This window comes from Taurulus bubalis, assembly GCF_910589615.1.
Source record: "Taurulus bubalis genome assembly, chromosome: 12".
NCBI classification, from domain to species: domain Eukaryota; kingdom Metazoa; phylum Chordata; class Actinopteri; order Perciformes; family Cottidae; genus Taurulus; species Taurulus bubalis.
This window is the reverse complement of record NC_136600.1, coordinates 20,278,309-20,304,543: the sequence shown is the minus strand read 5'-3', so window position 1 is coordinate 20,304,543 and position 26,235 is coordinate 20,278,309. Positions and strand designations below refer to the sequence as shown.

General features: G+C 41.4%; 1 protein-coding gene across 1 annotated transcript in view; it reads left to right on the top strand.

Annotated features, from left to right (window-relative positions):
- The window catches only part of fhod3b (formin homology 2 domain containing 3b), a gene marked incomplete at both ends in the record, with an annotated part of 74,461 nt that overhangs the window by 38,852 nt on the left and 9,374 nt on the right, over positions 1-26,235 (top strand). Inside the window, 12 exons of the mRNA XM_079226891.1 lie at positions 6,278-6,345; positions 7,518-7,623; positions 17,647-17,741; positions 18,264-18,375; positions 19,290-19,384; positions 19,830-19,973; positions 20,151-20,398; positions 23,756-23,818; positions 24,293-24,412; positions 24,555-24,689; positions 25,105-25,155; positions 25,858-26,048. Coding sequence (XP_079083017.1) covers positions 6,278-6,345; positions 7,518-7,623; positions 17,647-17,741; positions 18,264-18,375; positions 19,290-19,384; positions 19,830-19,973; positions 20,151-20,398; positions 23,756-23,818; positions 24,293-24,412; positions 24,555-24,689; positions 25,105-25,155; positions 25,858-26,048 — 1,428 coding nt within the window. The remainder of the gene's footprint in view (positions 1-6,277; positions 6,346-7,517; positions 7,624-17,646; positions 17,742-18,263; positions 18,376-19,289; positions 19,385-19,829; positions 19,974-20,150; positions 20,399-23,755; positions 23,819-24,292; positions 24,413-24,554; positions 24,690-25,104; positions 25,156-25,857; positions 26,049-26,235) is intronic.

Below are 26,235 nucleotides of genomic sequence, written 5' to 3'. Positions count from 1 at the left end.
TGACTCATTAGACAGGCGGGCACTAATGAAAGATTTGTCTGTCCTCACATTGGCCTTGCTGTCATGTCTCTCTCCTCATCTGGAATTCTGCAGATTCCACTCTCACTTTCCTCTACTGTTTCGCTTTGACAGTATCAGATAATATCTTGACGGCTAGTTAGTGTACATTTTATTGAAGAGACTTACAAGGAGATAATTAGCCTGCGATGCCCTTTAAATGCTCTGCAGAAACATTTTCAGCTTCTCAAGAATAATGAAAAGATGTATGAGGCTAAAGAGCAGGAGTTTTGCTCCAAACTAACGACTCCAAGGTAAAAGAAAAATGCCACTGCTGCCTTCCAGAATAATTATTGTGACTGACAAAATCATAAACTTTCACTGAAAGTCTGATGTAAACACATAAATAAACACAACAATCCAATTTCCCATTTTAAATGGAGGGACAATGAATGCCGTTGAGCTCTGCGGACCAGGTTGAGTGTTTATTGGAACTAAACTGTGGTATGCCTCGGTATCAAATGTCTCTGCCAGGTTAGAGTGTCGCAGCCCAGAAACCTGATCTCTTCACTGCTCCCGTGAGATTTTAGACACCGGGCTCTGTGCATGATGTGCAGAGGAAGTCCAGGTACAACATCCGTGAAGGAAATCAAATCACAATGAATTAGCTTGGTTTATTTGCATGTTCCTAACACTAATGTCGTTGAAAGGACGTGTGTTTATACATATTTTATTGTGTGCCTTGTATGGAAATTATCTATATCAATAATAGCGAAACACATAAAGGGAGAACACATTCAAACTAAATGTGTACAGTCCTGCGCTGTATCTTAACTTGTTTCTGGTTTCTCTGTTAAACCAAGATTTATGAGTTATTTGGCTGATTTTGATCTTGTCCCATGCCTTAGCTGTGTGTCTTCTCAGAGACTTTCACGCCCTTTGGGTCTATCCAGGCCTTCCTGTGAGGCCTGCTCCCAATGATAAAGTCTTCTGTAGTCTGTGTGGCCCGACTCTGTTTTCTCTAATCGAAACCATCATTTCCATATGTCTCCCATCACAACTTCCTTCGCATTTGGATTAACTCCAGGCAACAGGAACAAATTAATCAATGTCTTTATTCCTCTGTGCGCTTTGTAAATTGCCTGTGTGAGTGTGTGCTGTGCATGTGCATGTGCATGTTCATATACAGACACACACGTTGTCCATGTAATTGTCTCGATCCAATTTTTTATTGCACTCAAAACCCAAACACAAAAGTGATCCTACTCCTACCTGCATTCCCGCTTAATGATTTCCACCTGAGAACTATAATCTGCTTTTATTGACCCATCATTCACCTTGTGTTTTTGTTCAGGGAGAAAGGGATAAAAATGAGCAAAAGAAACCCAAATCCACCAAGTAGCATGTTACAAGCCGATGCACATGTTGGGAGGTCTTTCACCTTTAATTACTTGTGTTTTCTCTTCATAAATGTTGGAACAGGAGCTTTCCCTTACAGAGTGAGGAAGGAGAAAGGGGGAAAATGAGAAGGAGGTACTGTTGATGTTGTTGTGCTGCTGTGTTCCGTGACTGCAGATGGCCATTACGCATACTGTAAACTCAAAGGCTTACCAGGGGACAAAAATGGGTCAGATGGGTCCCTGTATCCTTACACATGGCAGGCAGTGATGTGGCGGTGCTGGCACACACATGACTCTGGTCTCACAGATGGCTATAGTTTGTCTGAGCTCAGTCTGACCGCCGTCACCTCTCACAGAGTCTGTGGCCTTTACTGACCAGTGCAACGGGCACCGGGCTCTCGGAGAGACGGCTAAATTCAGACGTGGGCAAGGCGCTGGCTGGGACTGAGGTCCACGGTTCAGCTTTAACCAGACCAGAGCTTTGCTGCACAGCCTGACTTTTATTCCCGGCAAAGCTACACAAAAACACATCCAACCCAGAATCCACCTGTTTTATCCAGGCAGGAAAGTAAATTATCATCACTCCCAATTCTACTCAGAGCTGCACTTCAACCATGCTTGAGATAGTGACAGGGTGAGAGGAAAGGTGGTTGTTGGTGGTATCAATCAATCAATCAATAACATTTGTATTTCAGACTCAAGGTCCAGATAATACTAAGGACATTAAATAGAATAGAATTCATACAAAAGCACAATTAAAATACATAGACCTACCAATGCTTTATAAATAGACAGCTGTACCAATGTCTCCACAGATGGGATTGATAGTGTGTAGTACTATATTTTATGTTTGATCATTACCAAGATAAAGCATTGGCATTTAATACATCAAATGTTGCGATACTGTACCATTGTTTAGCTTCTATCTCCCCGATGTCCTCCAAAGAAACTCTCAGTGTTTTAGTTTTTTACTTATGCTAGTTTTCTAGTTAGTAAAACCATGATATCATACCGTACTGCATTCTTTTGAACCTTAGCATCTCTGCATCCTACATGAAAGTTTTTGATTTGATTGCGCATTGTAAGACGGTTTTATCGACAATCACCAATGTGATGCTATGGATCCTCCCCTCCAGCTTCTTGTCTGACAGCTCCACTCCTGAAGCAAACACAGTTAAATTTACAGTGGTGTGTGCAGGGTTGTCCTGCCCAGTAGGGGTCCTTGTGGGTTTCCTGGCTGTGCTTTGGATGTGGTTTATGTGTTCCGCCCGCGGTGCGAAGCATGAGCAGTGGTAGTCATCCTTTACATTTTATGGCACTTTCTGGAAACAAATGCATGCGAACAGATGAGCATACTAGATGTGTGTGCAGATGGAAAAAAAGAATGGTTAGTGGCTTTATTGGCAAATTGTATTGCAAATAATGTGTTAACTGTCCACCAGTGAATAGTGGGGACGGGTCTTGGGTTGAGATTAGCATGCAGAGTTAAATAAAAAGTGCGAAAAAAGCATTACTGGAATGTACTGGCACTGACACATAGAATCCAAAGGTGTCCGAAAAAGCACAAGACAGATTTGCTTCTAAAAGTTGTCTTCCCAGCAAAAGCAAAAAAAAAAAACTATCTGTGAAGTCCTGGCCTGCCTGAATGCACCAAGCCCCACAGCAGGTTTGCTCTTCGCTCCTCTACTCCGGGTAGTTGAGCACATTCCTGATGATTATAGAAATTCCGCTACTACCTTCATGATTGTTATAATTACGAGACCATTACATCCCTGTAGCTATTCCAGCTGAGAAAACGTGACTGTGTATTGCAATTCAAAAGGAAAAAACAGCTGTACATCAATATAAGGCATAAAAAACAAAACCCACACTCTGTTGAGTCATTTCCCTGTCAGGATCTTGTCAATAAAAGCTGGGCTGCTTGTCCTCAGCTGCACTCATGCATTTTTTATTTGAAGCATATCTTGTTTTGCAGTATGTAGAGTAATTGACAACATGGTTGGATGGCTCTTTGTGAACTAATTTTGTGATATTAAAAGGATATAAGTGCCTAGAATGTTTTTCAGTGCTCACACTGTGTGTTATCCATTATAACGTCCATGCTCAATAACAGAGAGTTGAAGTTCACAAACATTTCCTCTGAATAAATATGTGCCTAGGTCCTTTTCCTGAAGAGAGAAATGCAGAGGGACCATACTTTCGGGTTGCATATCTGAGCCAAATGGTATGGAACTAATCTCCACTGAGCTATTTCTCATTAGAGATGGGCCTCCAGGAGGTGCATCGCTGTATGGACTGTGAACAGGGACACGGAGGGAGGAGATCTGTTCCTGCAGATGGGCTTCATTTATGTGTTGGGGCAGGAATAACTTTTTGACAGTTTTATTGAGGTGAATGGCAGTGGAACTCTGCATGGAAGAATTTTCACTGCCATGCTGTTGCTGATTGACACACACAAACTCTCTCACACACACACACACAAAACATGCTCCTCGGCTCTATTCAAACCCACTGGCAGCCCGGCTGCTGATGCATCACTGCTGTAGTACTGTGGTCTGGGCTTCAATGGTCGTTCAGCAGTGCTGGGTGTAATTTATCTGTTTACTGATTAACAAGAGGAAGTGCAGTTACAGCTTTGAGAGGAAGAGCACACTGATTCAATACGTGGGTTGAAGTAGAACCACAAATCAAGCTGGCTTTGTATGGTGAAGTTGTGATGAGTAACCCAAAGTGTCTTCCTCTCCGGTGATCAGAGAGCTTGTCTGTTTAGAGATCCTTAATCTAAACTCCGAGTCATCTTCCTGAGGTAGAGGGCAATGGATGTGGTCGTACCTTGACCTGCAGGGGAGGGTGCAGGAGTTAAAAAGCTTCAGCTGCTTTTTACAGATGAAGGTTCAGACTAAATACATGAATCTGTGTTGACTATTTAGAAATGACGGAGAAGAGCAATCAACCTTCTGCTTATAAAAGCACAGCACGTATATAAAGTACATGGTTTTGTTTAGCTCTTCGGGGGTATTGTTACATTAAATTATTATTATTTGTTAATATATCACGTATCACTTTTATCAATAAAGTTACAGAGTGTTTTACCAGAATGATGATGATTATAAAACAGAATCAGAAGTTTAAAAAAGGAGTGAAAAAAACAAGAAAGTACTATTGGATGTCAGTTTTGAGAGGAGTTTTATAAGATGATGGCAACTCGGTAACCCTGAGATATGCCTGCTCACAGTTCCTTTATGTCAGACTGAAATCACCAACATCGCACAGCTTCTCCTCATAATACCTCTGGATGACTTATTCCTTGTGGATGTTGCCAGTGACGGGCTGGGCCGCTTTCGTAAAAGACCAATACTCATCTGCTAATTTTACATCCGACCCATGTACGGTACTGAGTGCACAAAACATTTGAAGAACTCGGCTGCACTCGTACCGAATACCATTACAGTCATAAATTTGAAACAAGACATCGTCTAAAGATAAGGAACTTTGCTGGAACTGTTTGATTGCAATATGCAACCTCATCAAATGGGAGCCTTTTAACCACATATGGCCCAGTACCAGGTTGTCTGCATTACAGATGCATCTCCAATGTCTTGTCTGTCTGAAGTAGAATGGATTACACTAATAATGTATGTGTGTAATAAGTGTTTAGAGTTACACTATTGTGCACAATCTTACCCTGCGATGACATGTCCTGGAACATATAGCAGCAAGTCACAGGAATGTTAAACAGACATTTCAACCCATGTTTGACTCATATTTAGCATTATTAAGACAAATTGAGACATATTAAATCGTTATATTTTAATAACTACGGTGTTGTCATGCTATCTCTGACATAGTTTTTCACAGAATGGTTGATTTTTGCAGTGATAAACAGTAGTACTTTATGAAGGGTGTGTGTGTGTGTGTGTGTGTGTGAGAGAGAGAGAGAGAGAGTGTGTGTGTGTGTGTGTGTGTGTGTGTGTGTGTGAGAGAGAGAGAGAGAGAGAGAGAGACTACAATCTTTGTATGCATGCACGTCTCCTGTCAGATCTTAGCTGACTAAGAAAGTGTCTGTCAAAGGGCCTTAAATCCCAATAAAAAGCAGTGGGTAAATGAAAATAAATCCCTGAGAGAGAAGCAGTCTGCTCTGTCCTGAACTGTACTGTATGCTGCTTTATCTGCGGCAGTAAAGAGGCAGCAGGTTTTGCTGAGTCAGAGAGAGTTCACACAACAGTGATGAGTGAGCTACCAGGATTGAGCTCAACACTGCCACTCCCTGGCAGACTCTGCACACTGCACACAGGGTGAAGGATCGTCAAAGTAGTTGCAGGAGATGTTCGCCTCAATCACATGCATCTGTCATCCATCATACCTCTCCTTTAGTGATCTGTGGTGTTTCCATAACTGATTAATGGGTGTATTGTTTCTTAGCCATTGTGGTGGCTATTGGCTTAAGTTTCTGCCTTGACTTTGTATTATGGTAAGCTTCAGATATGGCTTTGTCAGCAGGAAACATCCACTATTCACTAACTCTCCACAGATGTGCTCTGAGTTGTTCCTACTGTTCTTTTGCTCTCACTATTCCTCTTGCAGGACATTTTCACATTCAGTTATTGGGGATAATTGCTGCAAATGATGTGTGCATGACACAGACATGAGGAAGGGATTTTGAGAGAGAAATGTGTCGTTCAATGAGAACACATTATGTGTGATGCAAGTAAAACACTAAAACACTTGTTGACAGGAACTTCAATTTCTTAGGAAAGTTACAATGTTTATCAATGACTTGTCAATTTAATTTATTCACTTTTTGTATGACAACATCGTCGAAAGATACCATGTATTTGACTGTCAGCTGATTTTTCCACTTTTCCATTTCTCTCTCACAGAAAAACTCTACAACTCAACTGGACGGGAGCTACGGAGAGCCCTCTTTTCCCTCAAGCAGATTTTTCAGGTAATTATATATTCTAGACTATATCAAATCTTAATATTTTTTTTAAACATATTTTTACAATCTCCAGCGCACAAATCGAGTGAATTCCACCGTGTTTTGTGTTTATCATGATCTCTTAGGCTTTGTTTTTATTTGCAGTATTTGTCAGCATGTGAAGTATTTTCTGACATAGTTTTGGTTCATGCCTTTGAATGTTCGCACACATTAACATGCAAGAACTGTACGTAGCGTGCACACATGCATCCGTGCACACATGCACACTCACACTTGGACACAGCATTGTTTTCTTGAGTTGTGTTGCTTCGAGTCTGCCTTCGTGGCAGCTGTGGAGTGTTCAGGTCTGGTCATACTTCACACACTGGGCTGGGCTGGCCTGGCGGGCAGCCGGCCATAGAGGGGGAGGGTTAACCGACAATTTGATGGAAAAGGGAGCAACAGACGTTGACGCAGGCCCAGAATAGATTAGAATATCTCACTTTATACGTTGTGAGGGCTATGTGGGGATTCCATTTAAGAGTATATGGATTATTGTTGTTTTGGAATAAAATATCCACCTGGCCTGAAATCAGTTTTATTTCTCTCCGTGCATTGTACATGTTATTGTGTTCCATAACAGAGTCTTAGACTAGAGGCATCAGCGGGTGTGAGAGATGCAGGTGGTTTTGTCGTCATGGAAGACAAAATATGGAATGAAGAGGGCAGGCCTAAGCAACAGGAGTGCATTGCTCATTCCACGTACACTTGCTATAACTGAATGCAAATAAATAGAGGATTTGCCTCTTAATGCTAAATCGCATTAAGAAGTTTGAGCACCTGTTCTAATGTGTCCCTTTTGTGCATTAAACATACATATAATGTGTTTGTATTGTGTATCAACAGTTCCTGGATGGTTTTGGAGGTTGATTTATTTCTTTTCACGTAAAACTCTTTTCAGTAATCGGAAAGTGTTGCGTGAGCTGTTAAACAACACTTCCCAGACCCTAATTTCTCTGCATGCTCTATCATTCTTGGCCAGTGATTTGCAACCTACATACATGTACTTATTTAAGTAATGGCTGCTCTGCGGTGGGAGCCGGAACTAAATCTATCACATTTAATTGTTTAATATAAATAACCTTTAAAGTTTATGATAGCTCTGAATATTCCCGTGTTTCTCCTTGACCTCTTCCCAGGATGACAAGGACCTGGTGCACGAGTTTGTGGTGGAGGAAGGACTGACGTGTTTGATAAAAGTGGGCGCAGAAGCGGACCAGAACTACCAGAATTACATCCTCAGGGGTAAGTCATCTGTTCCCTTTCACCAATAAACTACTTCCCTCTGCTCTACTTTCTCACACCTCAATTTACAACACATGCTAATCGAGGATGTTATCAATCAATCCTGCAACACTTTTCTTTCCATAAACCTATCCAGAACCACATGTGTTTACATACAGCATGTAAATTGATGATCGCGATTGTTCACCTTCTCACACTCACACACCTCAGGTGTATAAACAAGCTCAAATGTGCGACACAGATAATGGAAGTTCAGCCAAGTTTGGCAGCTGGTTAATTTATCCTTCCCATGTCGGTAAGGTGAAAGGTCATGTGTGTCAAGGTCGGGGAGGGGCGGAGCCAGCTTGTTCGGGGATACTGGAGGACCAAGGGATTCATAGCGCTCGCTGCAAGGTCACTACCATTTAACAGCCTGCTGTGAGGGGGCAGGTCACACATGCTTAAGTGGCTAATAAAAGTTCTGGCAGGATATTGCAATTCATAAAACAAATTTCCTTTCCTCTTATTTTATTTTTGTATTTCTTCTGTTTATATTTTTCTCCATGTTCCATCATCTTTTCATGACAATTTGTTGCACTTCTGTCAAGAAACTTGAGCCAGAAAATCATCAGTTATTTATTTTTTTATGTGCAGTTGATCCAACTTTTGTGGTTAAAGGTTAAACTATTTCATACTCTAGACACCTCTGTTGTTGTTTCTTCATAATCAGTCATTCAAAGGCGTGACAGTGTACTTGGCCCTCATTTAAATCAGATGTTATCTCACTTCCTGTTTATTCAGTTATGATGCATCTTTGGAAATGCTTGCTCTCAAATTCTTCAACCTGTTTCTAGTTGACCTTTTCTGTTATTGAAAAAAAAAGTGTAATGTTTGTTGCTTCATCTGAACTTGGCCTGGTCCCTAACTCAAATAAACCGCACGGGGTAAAAGGCTAAAAGGAGGATGAGAATGACAGGCGTTTGGAAACTTGACCACATGTAAGAGTTGTTAGTGTCATTGTGCTCTGAGTGATGAGGCCACTTCTCATACTGTTTCACTCCTCCTTATTGTGCTGTCCTGTTTTCCCTTTACCTCCCAGAGATTTCAGAGACAACATCTGTGTCAGTGTATTTCTCTGGGACTCTCTTTAAACTTTGATGTGCTAATGTATCACTTCCGCTCTGCAGACTCTGCAGTTTCCCCTCATGTATCTCTACATCACCATGAGAGACTGAACCAAGCTACCATTCTCCCAAAAGCCTGTTTAACCTGTTTCAACTCCTGCCCTAATTTCTCCTGACCAGATGAGGAAATGTGGAAAAGCAGATCACGCTCCCTCGTGAGTCGAGCATGTGCTGGATATGCACATGTCCAAAATGTATATACTGTAGATCTGGCTGCTTTACTGTTGATAACTTCCAAGAGCAGCGATATCATAAAGATTCCCAGGAGGCAAATATATTAAATGCATGACATTTTAACACATGCAGAGAGAGACAGAGAAGCAAAAAAAGTAATTTATTTGGTAGCAAACATTGATCACTCCTTACATTCTTTTGTTTTTATTATAATGTCTTTCAAGTTGAGGCCAGTAAAACAAATGAATGAGTCTGGTGTGCTCTAAACATTGGAACATTGCCGTCATTGTAAATGGTGGTTCCTCCCAGCAATCCACACCATCTCACGTCTTTCATTTTACTCACTTTTTCATTCCTTCTTCTCAAAGCCCTGGAGGTGTCTGTGGCCAGTCAGTGCTCCATCAGTGATGTGGGTATTTTCTGGGTGTGAGGGCCCCGTAGAGGGCCCCTCACACCTGGCTCGAAGGGCTTCCAGGGCTGGACTTAGCTCCTTGGAGGGGTGCATTTTTGGCCCAGGGGAAAGCCTGTATGCCTTTATCACCCCATCAGTGGGAAAGGGTGTGAGGTCACAGTTTCAGAGGTGCCTAAGCCATCTGGTCCTCCTGTATGCCTTACACTCAGTCACCGTGAAGTGCTGCAAACATGCCAGAGCCAAAAAGGTAATGAAGGGCTCATTAAGGATATTCTTCATTTTGAAATAAGCATTTGAGGTTCAATTCAACACAGAACATTGATGTCCATTTATAATCTTTTTAAAATAGTTTTTGAAGTCATACATCTTTTTGATTTTCGTTTTAAGTTTGAATTGAATGTTGCCTTTCAAACGGCAGAGATCTCATGAGGTTGTAAAGTGATATTTATTTTTCTCTCTATTACCATTTATGTATACATTTTAAGTTGCCCCTTCATCTTTTTTTTCAAAACGTATGCTACCTTTCATCAAAGTCAAAATATAAAAAACAAATAAAGAAAAATGTCTTTACAGCCATGCCAGCAGAAAATAAATAAATACATATGTTGTCACACATAACACATAAGTGTTGACAGCACAATAAGTACTCCAACTGCCCTAAAATGAAAGCAGATTGTGCAAAAGGTCAAAGAAGTTTCTGCTCTGAACTCAAACATGTTCACTGTGGTAAGAAAAAGGTCCCTATGGTACTTATTACCATGAGCAAAACAGGGAGACGCGGTGGAAGAACAAATAACAAGGTTTTTCCTGGATCATTGTTCCACTTATAGCATTTACAGAAAGAGCTGTAACAAAAGTAACAGCTTTGTTTAATTGGTATCTGTAAAATGGAGAAGCAGAGAGAGGGCAGATTACAGAATAAACCAATTACGGTCAACTTGAAGCAATTATTCCCTGCTTTGAAATGTTCACTGTTGACATTCATCACGGTAAGCCATGTTTTTAGCAACGCTTTCTCTGTTTGCACTCCCTCAAGGCCATGCCATTTCTGTCTGCACACTGTTGTTTACAAAACACCAGCTAAGTCTCAATGGAACCAAGTTGAAAGTTAAGCGTAAGTTTTTAATCTGTTGCAAATTAGTTTTTTTTACACCTTTCAAAGCAATCTTGGAAACAAAATTGGAAAAATACATTCTTAAACATTACATAAATTACCCAGAGGGCCGTACATGCTGTCAAATTGTATATACTGTACATAGGGTTACACGCTATATGTTATATTGGTGAATTTATAGCATCCACAGAAATGGGCGTATCAAATATATCATGCCCATATTTCATTTTGTCTTTCTATCTGCGTATCTCCCTCTCACCTGCTACTATTTTCAGATCCTCTGTTTTTGATGACATGACAGTTATGATGCCATAAGTTACAGCTCCTTGACTTCCTTGTTTCCAGAGGGAGCTGCTCAGAGGGCCTTGGTGGGGAAGGGAGATGTGCTCTAGTCAAGTATTTCATTGCCTCTTAAACTGTCTGGGACCTGGAACACTGCTCCAAACACAGAGTCCAGCTTTTAGTGTCACACACTTTTACAAGTGCACCTGAACAACAAGACCCTTTTGTTTAAATTGTTGTTTTTCTCTATAGTGTGTCTCCGTGTGGTGGAATTACATGTTACATGTGGCAGAGAGAACATCTGTGCAGATAGAAGTGATGTCATGGAGCTAATGTCTCTACTACTCAGATATTTCCATAAAAAAAAAAATCCAATGTACCATTTCATACTTGAGTGACATTGTATTTCTCTTGATTTAGAATTGGTATCATTGCTTTTTTATTGCACTCTGACCCAATTTCTTTAAATATTTAACAGCGTAACTGAATTCTCCCGTCGCTGGTTTGACCATTTCGCTGAGCATTAAGTGGAAATCCAGGCATAGTTGGGCTAACGGTGATGTTGGAAGCTCTTGTTGGAAACAGTGTGTGTTGTGTTGTCTGGCTGTGTTATAGCTCGTCTGTTCTAGACGGGGGGAGACCTTCCCTATGGCCCGTTGTCAGGATAAACATTTCCATTCTGTCTGGGCTGGGTTGAGAGGCTTCGTGCAAACGTATCAGCGTATATGCCGGTCATTATAGGTGTAATCCTTTCCTTGTTTCAGGGATCTAGGATAAAAGGACATTTGAGACGGAAAACACAGGAACCGCTGACACACATATACGTTCATGCCCTGTGTTTGGAGCGAGAAGGAGCTCTCCAGGAATGCCCTTGTCATACCAATCGAAACTCGAACTCCTGGTTGGTAATACGATCCCATGGGAACACATGCATGTTTTATACCCGATCTCCTGCAACTCCCATTGGCTGCAACGCCTTGCAGCCACATTTCAATCTGAAAAACACTCACCTACACTCACTCATCCGTGATAACGCTCTTGTGCTTACATTTAAAGGTTCATTCATCCACGCTTGTGTTGCAATGTGAAGGTTATGATCTAAAGGTCACCTGACAGGGAGACAGTGGCTTGTTTGTTTTTGATTCATTTACGTCATCATAAAAGCACACTTTTAACCACTAAACCAAACCAACTCGAGAAAAGAATTTCCCAGAAATCATGACTTTCAAAGAGAAAATTAATTATATTTTCATCTATAATTTAGCATTTTACCTGTCTGAGATGTCTCTCTTTTGGGATTACAGAAATAACTTAATTTGGTCAGAGGACATTTAGGAACTGAGGGCTTCACATGGTTTCCGCCTGTCTTTGCTCCACTGGCAACACGTTGTCTTCGTTTTCCAGCACAGCCGCTCTCTATAGAAAACAACACGTATGCTGTTGTCATGTTTTTGGTTAGGCTTAGTCCCACCGTGCCCTCTTCCTGCAGACCCCCACAGCCCCCTTTAAATCCCCCTCACTTGAGCAGCCAACTTGCATCTGAACCCAATTCAACCCCACCTGCCTGACCTATATTCTGCCTTCCCCTTGTTCTCCTCCCTTCATCTGTAGAAGTTTTCAGCGTTACGAACCCCCTGGCAGCGGAATCACAGCGCTGCGCTGCAGCATGTTTTACTGTAACATAAGTACGTACACAAGCCAATTATATTATACGGATGTTTGATTCGGTTCATTTCTAAAGCTCTTATTTTATCATCTTTGACCTAGCCGTCTAAGATACATAAACTGTAATTTGGAAAATAAATAAATCTTTTGCAGTAAAGTAGCACACAGGCAGATAGACTGAACGCCAGCACTAGAGTGGGTTTTACGGCTGATTCCTTTGAGCTGACTGTTTTTTGGGACTGAATTCAGCATGTGGCTGGCCAGAACCAGGGCGAATCACATCACAACTCTCTCAAGAGTTGTAAGAATGTACCGCAGCTCATCTTTCAGATCACTCTACAAGTGGGTGGATGTCATGCAGTAGCTTTTCTCCAAAGTCTGCCCCACAAAACTCATCTCTTGGGCTCTCCAGTTGTTCATTGTCCTAACCGGATTTTCTGAAATGCAGTACTGTATGAACTGAAATCTATCAGCTTTATACTATTTTGAATGCAGAGGAAATGGAGAGATATCACATGTATTAGCCTTTTTATTTTCCTTACAGTGTTGTAGTCTACTCGGCTCGCTGTGCCATGCTCAGCACTGCGGTTCGTGCCGAGCTTGCTCAACCAAATACTGGAAAGGCTCCGCTGCCTTACGCCATGCTATTGTTCCATGAGGTTTGTTTGTTTGTCTGTAGGGAATTTGTTTTGGCTTAGGCCCACAGTAAATTGTGTCAAATACTGGCAGACATATATTCAGGACTGAAAATGGAAACATCCCCCTGTTGTTTTACTGTATGGAGCTCAATGTAAGTCTGGCAGTCAGCTCTGAATTGGTCTGGCAGAGGCAGTTTGTCTGGCTCTAATGGTCTGGGTCATTAGCTGAAAAACAATTGGAACGTACTATGAACATCTTTTATTCAGTTAATAATTGTCATGATTATTAACTTGTCTTTTTATGGTAGACAGGCTCTGAATGAGGAACTAGCTCGAGGCAACAATGCAGTCATGTTAAATGTCAGTATAAAGAAAATCTGTCCGATTTTCGCTTTCTTATATTAACAATTTTTTTAATGACTTATCTGTAGTTTCCATGACTTGCTCAGTCAATTTTGACTACCAGTGAAGTGTCTGCGTGTCTCTTCGTGTGTTCCTCTTGAAATTAAAAATAATTGACTGTAAATATGGTGCCACAATGGAACAATATAACATTAAAAGTTATATTTTCCAAACCACAATTAGCTCAGATGGGCACAGGGAGACACGCTTTAGAGCGCAGCTCCCTGCTAATGAGCATAATAAGATAAGAGGCTCTAAGTTTCACTGAATTGGATGGAGATTTGGTCCCTTTCCCAAAGTCCTTGTAAAATAAATGTTGCACGCTGACAGACCGTTTGGCTGACCCAGTTTTGATGAATTCCAAAATGTAAATCAAACCAAAGGGCAGAGTGGTGAGTGGAGAGGGGGTGAACAGTTCTACAGAGGGGAAGCTGTTGAGTTGATTTCTTGCAACTTCATAGATAAGTGTCTTTTCTTTTCTTTTTTCCCAAGTCAGCTGGCTCATGTTGGCGCTGCCACCCAGACCTCAGAGTGCTTCTCACCTCGGCAGTGGTCAGGGAGCAGCCCTTCCTGCACATTCCTGGGGCTGTGGAAGATAATTGCTGTGGTTTATGAGAGGGAGAGGCCCTGAAGAAACTCTTCCACCAGACCTCAGTTGCATTAGTTTTTAGTCCTCTCAGAGTTCTGGTTCAGACACAGGAACAAGGACTGTCTCTTCAACGCAGTGTGTCTGTGCTTCCCTTCTGCAGCTCCATATCATTAAAGGGCTCTCTTTACTCATATAAGTTAAAGTATTAAAATAAATGAAGTGTGAGAGGGCGAGGCTGCTCATTGAACACTTCCAAGTTTCTTTTTAGCTAAATCTTTCTTCCTCGGCTATCCTTTCCCATAATGGCTCGCATTTATATTCTAATCACTGAGCTTTGAAGGGAGCTCGTTGTCTGCCAGCATCTCATTACGTGACATACATGCAAAGGGACTTAGCGATGTTATTGTTGCACTTTGTGTGAGTTATTATAGAGCTGCTCATGATTACTCGAATGGAGGCCCACATTTTTGGCCCCGGACCAGTTGAAGTTGAGGCTGTCCTGTACAGATTCAACACTCACATGCTCTTCTTATTAACCTTTTTCCAATGTTATTGATGACAAACAAACAAATGTTATGTTCTGGACCCACACTCATTCAGAAAGGTACAAGGCTGGGAAAGTACATCATAGTAGAATGATTTGATCTTACTTTCAAAGCCTAAACTGCAACACACAGGTAACTTTCCATTTTCCGGAGCAGTTTCACGACTAATTTACTCACAAGTGTGTGGAAATATGTTCCATTTGAAGTTCACAAAAGGCGATTGCTTTAAAAGTAATTAGATGTTTCCTTTAAACTGTTTCTGACCTGACCCTTAAGTTTGCAGTTTCCCATAATGAAAGGTACCTTTTTTTTTTAACAGTTATAGTCTCGTTTTACCTAACGTTTCACAAAGTAACTGCAGTCCATGTGGTTTCTGTAACTCAAAGTTGTACATAAATGGCAGCTGGCATTGAATAATTCCAAAAAGCTGCAGTTTTAATGAATCTGAGAGAAAAGTTAATAGATTTGTGCTTTCTGGCGTGTTTGAACGTTTCTCAACTGTTCACTAAATTAGATGAACATATGATATAGATATTCACTTATTATTTTACTTGGCTACATGCAAGTAAAAAAAAAGAAGAAAAAAAGCCCAAAACCTTTCTGAGATATCTTTAAATAACGTCTTATGATAACATGTCAGAATGGTCTAAAAGTCATTTGATTTTGTGGTTGACTTTTGGGAACAATCAGTTACGTCTCATCTGTCAGCAGCTGAACGTTCATGTTGCGTAATGACACTTTAAAAAGCCTCATTAAGGCCACTTATCTTTTCTCACCCGTGTTTTCAACGGGACATTCCTCAAAACCTCACCAGATACTGTACACAGGTGCACACCAGAGATAAAAGTCAGCGTAGTGATGATATTGCAGGTCAGACATCGGCTACCAATTTGAAAAAGTAGTTCATTACTCATTCAGCAAAACTCACAGCCGTTTGCATCTGTGTATAAAGAGTTACTGTTGATAGTTAGTGTAGCCACTTCTTACATGCTAGTTCGATCTTTTTTTTTAACCATAGGAATCCATTCTGGACTCAATAGACCAGCTGTAGGTCATGTCAGTACTGCTGTCACTCGTCTGTCAGCAGTGATCTCATACAAAGAGGGGGAAGTCACAGGAGAGGGTGACACTCTGGCCCGTGCTGACTGAGGAGGTTAATCATGTTTTCATAAACACACTCTGATGTGGTCCGCTTTTGGTTCGCCATGTTGTCCGAGCCGCTGACTGCTGTGACACGCGGCGGGAGAGGACTGTGAGGAATGCTCTGGCCTGACATGTTGTGAGTAATTAACCCTGATTGATAAAAGATGAACTGCCCCTGCTGCTGCAGCGGTGGCCCGTCAGCATGCACACACACACACACACACACACACACACACACATGCTCATGCACTCATGCGTCCACCCACACACTCTCACACACCATGCACACACAGCAGCTGCACCTGGGAATTTTGGCTTATCTACAGCATATTCATGATTTTCATGCCCCCCTAGAGAAGAGGAGAGGAAAATAATATGACAGAATCTCAACATAACATGTCTGAGGAAACATGGCGAGAGGAGATTACATGGTATTCTGTTTAAGAGCCCTCAATAAGTCTGTTTAAGTATTTTATCTAGTTGTTGGTCAAAGATCGAACTCTGACAGTTTGTCATGGTATTTTTAACAGTTCAAACACCTGGTGTGTCAGCTTTGCAGCCCATGAAGGAGTCTCCAGATACTCACACATTTCTGTACTTGGTCAGCGCACGCTCATCACCTTTTGTCACATTAGAAAAAGACAGGAATTTCATGACTTTTTCCCCCAAATTCTCTTCGGTATTACCCTCAAAGCTATTCAGCTTCTGCCAAGAAATAGTCAACCAGGCCTTCCAAAAATGTTCCACTTTCAATGTCTTCACGTGTTTATACAACTAATCATTTTTTTTCCACATGTCAGCTAATGTATCACCTGAAGTTGCAGTGGGTTCAAGCTGAGCTCATCCTGTTGCTGTGGTCTTCTATGTGAATGCATTAACTCCCTGTGGATGGCCACTGAGATGCTGTAAAAAAATAAATAAAAAAAAAACATTTAAAAGAAAGCTACATATTTAAAAGAAGCTTTTGTCTGTTCCACTTCTTTCCAGCAGTGTTTGTCTCCCTCCCCCCATTTCCGTCTCTAACAGATGCCCTACACTTGTACTGCCCCCCATAGAGATCCCTTGGCTCTTATTATGTTCTTATTTATGTATCCGGTTACAGATGGAAGTCATGTCAGCATCCAGTGAGGCACTCAAGGCGCTCAAATATTTCCCTCCATTTTCGTCCACTAACTTGAGGGACGAGTGCCGCTTTTTTTGTTTTATGTCCTGAACCAATTGTTTTGGTTTTTATCTCTACAGCAGCTCTAATCACTTTAATCATGAAGAGGAGATGAATATTGTTAACCCTTTATACTAACAAAACCTGTTTTATTGGTATCTGTGTGGTTGTTTGTACGTGCATATGTGACAGCCACAGAACATTCTTAATAATCTATTGCTCACACACAATGTGTAGGTCCTGTTTACGGACCAACATGTTAGGGCACACTGTGAGATTTATTTTTTTCTGTCTATTTTTTACATCTTATACATGCTTTTTTTCCCAGTTCCTGGTATTTATCATCTGGATGTTCATGTTTTTATGATTTTTTTGCATTACACTGTGAGTTGTACAAAAGCGGTATCATTATATAAATAAACGCTTCACAATTAGCTAAAAACAAAAGCTAGAGGGGAATTTTTCAGGCGTCTCTAGGACTCTAAGGCCAACGAGATGAGACGTTGTTAAAGTGTTTATGACAGACACCAAACATGTAGAGCAAACATGAACTGTTCTCTTAGTTCTTTAGGGTGCAGAACAGGACAAATGTGGGCAGTTTTTAGGGAAAAGAAGAACAAATGTGAATGGCAGATGATTAACCAAACCCCATCTATCTATCTCTCTCTCTCTCTCTCTCTCTCTCTCTCTCTCTCTCTCTCTCTCTCTCTCTCTCTCTCTCTCTCTCTCTCCAGCTCTTGGTCAGATAATGCTGTATGTGGATGGGATGAACGGCCTCATATCTCACAATGAAACAGTCCAGTGGCTTTACACACTGGTTGGATCCAAGGTAAGGATTGTGAACATTAAACACAGTAGATATACTCTACACAATCAACTCAGTAACCCCATCTGTGCACTGGCATCATTAAAATAATCACATAGTCCTCACAGACTTTCCTCTATTATTGTGGTCCCCTTGGCCCTCTAGTGGCTAGGTTTTGTAATGTGCAGCATATTTGCAGCAGAGTAGGGAACTCTTTTTTTTTTATCAAAACCTTTGTTTTTCCCAATAACTTTATATAGCAAATTTCCACTGTCAGTGTTAATTTTGACGATAATCATTGGGCTGTCACTTGTCCAAGAGTAGTGCTGATGTGGCAGCTGTTCAGATGTTTAGCCTTAACTCTGATTAAATAGGATACCAGTAATAGGTGTAGGTACACAGGCACATCATCCATGTTGAGCTGATCCACTTGTTTGAGCAAAAACATTACATTTACAGTTGAAATTAAGTGGTTTGTGTGTTATGTGCTTGGATTTAAGGGCTGGTGTCACTTTGTGATTTCTGTGTATTTTTCTCTGTGTGTAGTTTCGTCTTGTGGTGAAGACAGCCCTAAAGCTGCTGCTGGTGTTTGTGGAGTACACCGAGTCTAACACCGCCCTGCTCATAAAGGCTGTGAACGTTGTGGATGCCAAAAGAGGTAGGCATTGCAGAGATTTGGGAGAAAGAAGAAACTGTCAGGGCATCGAGAGCTTGACAGAGTCATCGCATGAGGTATTAAACCAAATGAGTTTTACCTGAGTAGCTTTTTTTTCCAGCTAATAAGAGATACCTCCATACCTGTAAAATAACGTTCACATTATATCAGTTGTAATTCTCTGTTCCTCAACTTCTCAAGCGAAACAGCAGTGTAATATTACACGATTAATGTAAATAATGTAAACACAAAATGATGTAAAATGTAATTTCGGATGGATTTCTCCTTCAGTTCTTCTAAACAAATCATGTACGGGCTGTAGTGCTGCTCAGCTGACCGCAGAGCACCGTTTCACAGTAGTCAGATCAGTTGTCCTGGGCAGCTCCCGAGCTATGCATGGAACGAGGCTTATTGAGAAAGACCGTAGCTCCTGTCTGCAGCAGGGTTCAGTTACCTGCCTCTCTCAAGGCTCCACATTGTACTGTTACATACAGGCGCTTGAGCATCAGCCGTGCAGGAGTCGGGTATCCCTCTGTCTCAGCTCCCTTATCCTGTCACTTCTGCTGTTGCGTAAGACGACTGAACCTGATCCTCCGACTCCTGATGAGAAGGAGATGGACTTGACGCTCGTGTCTGAGGCACGCGGCTGCTCCGGTGATAAACTCGCCCTTGCTCTGTTTTTTTCCACTGCCACTTTTTCAAGAGGAAAAATGCTATGGCTGCATTTCTCTGAATGGAGCCGTGAGATGACAAAACTATTTTTGTTTTGATTTCTGAACTCTGATGGAGCTGCAAGGTTGCAACTGTTTTTTTTTTACGCACTAAGATCAGCAAATGGACCAATACGACTTTACTTTAACCTGAGTTATAGTTTGTCTTTTGATATAAAATGTGTTGCATGCCTTTTCCTGCTGCAGAAACCAAACTGTGGTCAAACATCATGGAGATCCTAGATGAGAAGGATGGAGTGGATACAGAGCTGCTGGTGTATGCAATGACACTCATCAATAAGGTCAGTGAAAGAATACCATCTCGGACTCACAACTGGCTCCTCTCTTTGTCTCTATCTTTCAAACCCAATTGTTGTATCTGCATTGTTTCCAACATTTTATCTGATCTGCCAGACCCTTTGTCAGATTGAGCTTTTCAAAGGACTTCAGTAGCATCTGACTCATTATCACTCCTTTTGCTTCCCCTTATTGCAGCAGCAACAACATATTCAATTAAAAATAGGAATGGATTGTACAGTATCATGTGTATAAAGAACCTGTCTTGTACATTTCAATACGAGGTCGAAACAAAACAACTTTAGAAGAAATTGTACTTCCTTTCATTCTCTCAGGCGATCTTTCTTTATTGTTTCAATACATTTTTTCTTTCACAATTAATAAAGAATGTTGCATAGACAGGTTAGAACTCTTATTGTGTTTTTGTTATTGAATGCATTTGTGTTTCAGACCCTGGCAGGCCTCCCAGACCAGGACTCATACTACGACATGGTGGACTGTCTCGAGGAGCAGGGCATTGAAGCCATGGCCCAGAGACACCTGAGCAGGAAAGGCACTGACCTCGACCTCGTAGAACAGTTCAACATCTACGAGGTCAGAAAACATACCACATTATCTGCCACTAGCCTTAATGTATTTTTTTGGGCATGTGTGTCTCACAATCGACTGAGGTCACATGACTTCTCACGCGCTCATACGACAGCGAGCAATCAAGTGTGGACCAAGGTTGGAGTTTATTTACTCAGTTTCTCCGCGATGCCTTTGATCCAGATGACTCTCCGACATGAGGACGGAGACGATGAAACCCAGTTGCCTCCCAGCGTCCGTAAGGACCGCAGAAGGGCCAGCGTCGGTGGCACCAACGAGAGGCGAGGCCTGGAGAGAAGACGCAGCCGAAGACATTCGCTCCAGAATAGCAGAGGCCACGCTTCTGCCCCGGCGTCACCGAGCAGCGCTCACTCTCGTGCGAGCAGCTTCCTGCCCTTCGGTGGCCAACGTGTTGAAGACATCAGTGAGAGGTGAGGCCGGCGGAGGACACAAAAATGGAAAAGGAAACGTAATCCTTGCTTCCATTTTAGTGTGAACTTGATCCGATCCTTGTTTTTAAAGTTCAGCCAGGAGGGCTTGTTTTGATCTGGTATATTTGAAGCCCTGAGAGATAGCTGCAGCTAAAATGGAATCACAAATCCATGGAGTTTTACTCTGTTTCACAGGAAACAGCTTGACTGCAATGTTGTATTATATTTTTAGCTTTGGAGAGATATGCGTCTATTCTGTCCAGAGCCAAAGCAGATAATCTATTATATAGTAATTTAAAGAGCGGCAGAGAGGAGACCGTTGCTGCAAAGTGACATTTGAATTAATTTCCCCACTGTCAAGACATTCCCCTCCCTCAGATGGACATTGGAAGCTTCAGTACACACATGATATGAACTATCTGCTCTGTCTCAAGTCATGCTTCCTTCAGTGAGAGTGCATTTAACTCAAAATAATACACAATGCCATCTGTTTTTTATACAGCAAACCTTTCTGACTACACACACTTAGAGAAACCATAACTGGTGATTCAGGCAAGAAGAAAATTGCAATCTTGTTTAATTTGGCAGTAGCTTGGACTATGCCCTATAAAAGCACCAGAAAAACTTAGTCAGACAATGACTTTTCTTGGAAGTCATGTCAACCCTTTATTTCACCTTTTTGTTATAAGCCATACATGTGAAGATAAAAATTAGGCTTGAATTTTGAACTAGGAATTGTTTGTCGTGGAGCATATCCCATAATACTCTTGGTCGCACCCAGGTCTTCAGGTAGACTTAAATTCAGTCCAGCAGGTCATATGATACCGCCTTACTGGACTAGCTTCTTCCAGTCCACCACAGGAAATCCAAGCTGCCTTTGAAGATCACCATTTTCCATATTGTTAATGAAATCCAGACATCCGAGACGGATCCAGAAGCAAAGTGGCCACAGACTTGTGAATGACAATGTATCCCAGAGTATCTGCTCAAGCAAACAACATATCGTCCACATCCCCAACACTTGTTATTCAATTTCTCAATTAAAATCACAAGGAGATTGTTTTGATTAAAGGGTAATTTAGGTATGTTTCCAATTTAACACATTTTCCCACATTTCTTTAAACTGGTCCAGTGTTTTTTCCAGTGTATTTAGCAGCTGCAGACGGCCGCTGCTAAATAGTCTGCAATATAATTGCTCAGGAAACTAAAATGGAAATCAAGTTTTCTTAACCTTTCGATTGATGCAGCCTGTTTGTATTGTGTCTAACAGAGTCTTGCTCAAGGAGAAGTTTCATTCTGATTCGTCAAAATCAGCTAAATATTCAGCCATGACAAAAATATATTTTGAAAACACTAAGCTCCGTTTTGTGTACTCCAACACAATAAACTCTGACGACAGCTCTCCTGTACAACGCTCAGTCTCATTTCCACTGTTCACAAGACACAATAACAAACAGACAGAATCCAACAAAAGGTAAAGAATGTATTTGTATTTCTCCTTCGGTTTCCATAATTTTGTTAGACATTCAAACTAATGGTGAAGAATTGATCGGAGCAATTACATTGCAGCCTGTTTAGCAGCTGACATCTGCAGCGTTCTCGCTCAATACACGACCAATTTAGTTTAAAAAAGGTATCTCTCCATATTTATTTATTTAATGCTGCCATAGGAATTACACTTAAATTGTTGTAACTGTAAATGCATATCTGTTTCTAAAATTTTAAGAATTTTTCGACTGTTGTCAAAACCTACTAACCCTTTTGCACACCTTTCAATGTGTGTGTCTCTGTTGTTCTACTTCTAATGGTTTTGGTGTTTGTCATGTTTGTGTGTTGTGTCGCCCGGGCTTTCCTCTGCTCTGTGTTTTCATTGTCTCTGTCCATTTTCTCGTTTCTCTTGCCTGCCTGCCTACATCCTCCCTTTCCTCCTTTCTACCCTTGATCCCTTCTCTCGCCACAGAGATGAGGACGAGGAAGAAGAGGAGGAAGGAGTGAAGGAGGAGGAGGAGGAGGAAGAGGAGGAGGAGGAGGAGGAGGATGAGGAGGACGAGGCAGATTATGAAAGTCATCCAGTCTCTGAGTCCTCTAGACAGGGCATTCACAGGTATTTTAGGCCAACTGGTTCCAAGCGTGATTCCCCTTTTCCTCATACAGTTTCTCCCTAGTTTTTCTTCCATTTGGACTCCTATTCTGTTGTATTTTGTCATCCTAGTGTGGCCCCGGCTGTAGCAGACACTCCTAACATGTGTTTGAACTTAAAGTGTATGGGCAACGTCTTCCCTAAAGCCAGTGACCAGCCAGGGCAGAGAGAATATCTCAGCGTCAAGAGCAGGATATCGTCTCCTGTGTCCGTTGCACCTAAAAAGAGGACCTTTAGTCCTTGGTGGGTTCCTCCCCGGCCACCTGACTGTGTCGTCCGTGTTGCTCTGAGTGGAGTGCCAGGCTCAGCACACCGTTATTGTCAGACTACCCCAGCCTCACCCCCTCTTCCCTACCCCTAAGCCTAACGAGGAAACACACCATCATGCCCATTACTGGTGTCTGTGTCTCTTTGTAGCTCACTGTACACTCAGTAAAGACACATGCAAGCACCATAAATGAAAAAAGCAAATGTAGTCATTCTAAAAAATGCTTTCTTAAAAATAGGTTATTCTATATTGCGCCCCAGCAGGTTATTTGTGTAAGAGATGCTGTGGCTTAGTTCCTCTCTACCTTCTTCATCCTTTGAAAACAAAATTCTTGATCATAGTTGCCTTTATTACCCCTCAAATGGGATTTATGTTGCATGATCTGCCATCTACAAAGACATATTGTACCAGAAAAAGGAAAGTCATAATTACTTTCTTTTTTAAGTTGCATTATGTTTGCTGACATTTACTACTCACCTGTCTTCCATTGTGGCTTTGCACCACAGACAAGTTAAACAATTCATTCAAAGCATTAAGGAATTACAAGTTTCCAACATGAGTCACTGTCTCTTAGCTGTTCGTGTTTCTGTAGCAATGGAAACATGATAGTTAACCAAAGCTGGAATGACTTAGCAGTTCCTTAGCATTGTATGCTGAATGCCATCTCAGCATAAATTATGACCTTTTCTCAATGCAGTTGACAGTAAATAAAAGCCTCTAAAATAGTTGTATTTATTATCATTTTACGGCAGTCTTAGTCCCTTCTAAATAGGTAAGACAGTCAGAGATAATGTCTTGCCCCCATCGGCTCTGTTGTCGTGTGGTCTTGCAGCCCTCCAACCTTTCACTGCTTTCTCACTGTCTTGTTTGTATGACTAACATATCATTATTTGATCTTTGGAGTGTCTGATCTGACTGTTACTCTCTTTTTTCTGACTTCCATCTTCAGTCTGACAGATATAAACAACTCTCCTACATCTTACACAGCTAGAAAGCCCTGCTGGGCTGAAAGGTAAGGCCAGGTGTCAACAGGTCAAGAGTAACAAGAGTGTGCAGGGACCGTATGTATGATGGCTCTGAGGCCTTGTGGTTTACATTCATCTCAGGGAGATGTGCACATAATTCCACCTGCCTGAAAGGTTTATTGTTGAACACAAGTACATTTTCAATAAATACAAGGCCTCAAAGAAAAGAGCAGGTCTAGTAAAAAGACATTTTAAGAAAGAGTGTCTACATGCACAGACGTGGATGAGCAATGCACCTTCAGATACCTTTAGACTTTGATAGCTTGATGCTTTCCTCACAGGAAGAGGGGGAAGTGCTTAAGAGCACTCAACACAGTCATGTCTTAGTGTCAGCTGTCCAGCAGTATGACATTGGAATTCACATCACAGATTCTTGAAGTGTTCTCCATTGTTCTTCTCTGTCTTTCAGTGGAAAATGTTTTATGGGAGAACAAAGCATTTATTTCTCCTTCTTTTAACAGAATCAGTGGCAATGGCAGTCCATACCCTGGCAGGCACAAGGCTTCGACATTACCCATGCATCGCTTCACGACTTCAGCAACCTCAGCAACCTCCACACCAGAGTCCAAACCAGTTGACAGGTTGGCATCTCAACTCTTCCACAGCTGATGCGGAACATTTTGTCTACATAGTTGATCATATGTAAAGCTCCCATTTAAAAAAAATGCCAAAATCAAAATACAAACCAATCACTCACATCAGTGTTTTCTCTTTGACATTTAGACCTGCTCTAGGAGGCTTGCTTACTTCATCGTACAGACAGCATCAGGAGTCTCTGTCTGCGGAGAGAGAGAGGAGACGCATGGAAAGAGAAGAGCGTCTGCAGAGAATCGAAAGAGAAGAGAGGAACCGCTTCAAGTTAGTCTCACCCAACGAATCGGACAAAAACACTATATGACCTCATGTCAGAGAGAATGTAGTTTTTGTTTAATTTGTAGGGAGCTGTACAGCCAATAAAGACATGCTGGTATTTTTTTGAAACAGGTGCTTACAGTTTTCACTCTGGAGTGATGTTCACAAATCCCCAGTGAGTCAGATAAAAGCTGGGCTGTCTTTCTTTATGATGATTATGAGAAATACCGAATCATGGCAGGAAGAATCTGCAAAAGCATATGTTCTACTCTGATGTCTTGTCATACCTTGTTATGATGCTCAGTTTGCTTTATTTGCACTCACCATATATCAATTTCAGTTCAGCAATTGAAATATGACATTACACAGACTGTGAGTACATGCACTAAATTCTGACTCTGTTTCTGTATTTCTATTTCAGTCGAGATTATGTTGACAAGAGGGAGGAAGCAAGGCAAGCCAGAGAGGAAAGGTGAGTTTACTTTTAGTTCATGGGTTCACGTGGATCAGACAATAATGCTGCCAATAAGATAAAGATAAGGAGGTTTGTAAATATCCCTATTTCTATTGTAACATCAATAACAGATGTAAATTATAGGTGTTAGAGCTCCTTGCTCCCCATTAAGACATCCCAAACAGGACCAGTGTGTAATGCCCTTTTGGCATGAATGTGGTCCGGTTGTATAATAATGTATATCTCATTCTTTTTCCGTTGCATTTTTTACCCCTGTAAAAGAATCTGTGATTGGAGATCAGTCATTTATCATCATTTGACTCCCTGAGTAATGGGATTACAGCTCAATGTTTCTATAAATACTGAGAATCAAGACAAATATGACATATGTGTTCACAGCTAAAATATTGACATAATGGCTATTATTCACTAAAACTTAACTGACGTTTTCATCACTGTTTGATGTGGCCTTAATATCTCTAGCATGTCATATTTTCAGGGGTTTGAATTCATATATTTATCCACCCCTAAAAGACAACTTTTAGTAACATTTTCACCCGAAGAAAATATAGTCAAATTATGATTTGCAATTCTTTGCATGTATGTTTCTATGTGATTATATCACAACTATGGCCAGTTTGTAAACAGCTTTTACAACCAATCAGCATGCATCGAAACCTAAAGGTACAGACTTCTAAAAGATGCATTCCGTTATTACAGGTACAAGGCTGTGGAGAGGCTAGCCGCAGAGGAGTTTGAGCGAGAGCGCCCCAGGGTGCCAACAAGAGGACGGACAGAGATCACGCTGTGTTTGAGTCCCAACCCTGCCGGCCGCTCGGTGTCCCGCTGTGTCACACCTTCATCCATCATCTCACAGGAAGACACAGTCACCACTGCACACCAGACATCGGGTAACTGGTATTTTCCAACCATTTATTCATCATTAGTACCAGAGTGATATGAGCATTAATATACTGTAATGTTGGCTTGTAGAGCTGGCAGAGACTATACTGGCTGCTGCCAGTGCACCTGTCCCACACACTGGGCTTGGTATGAACAATTGACGAGTGATTTATCGCACAGAAATTAGATTCAGCT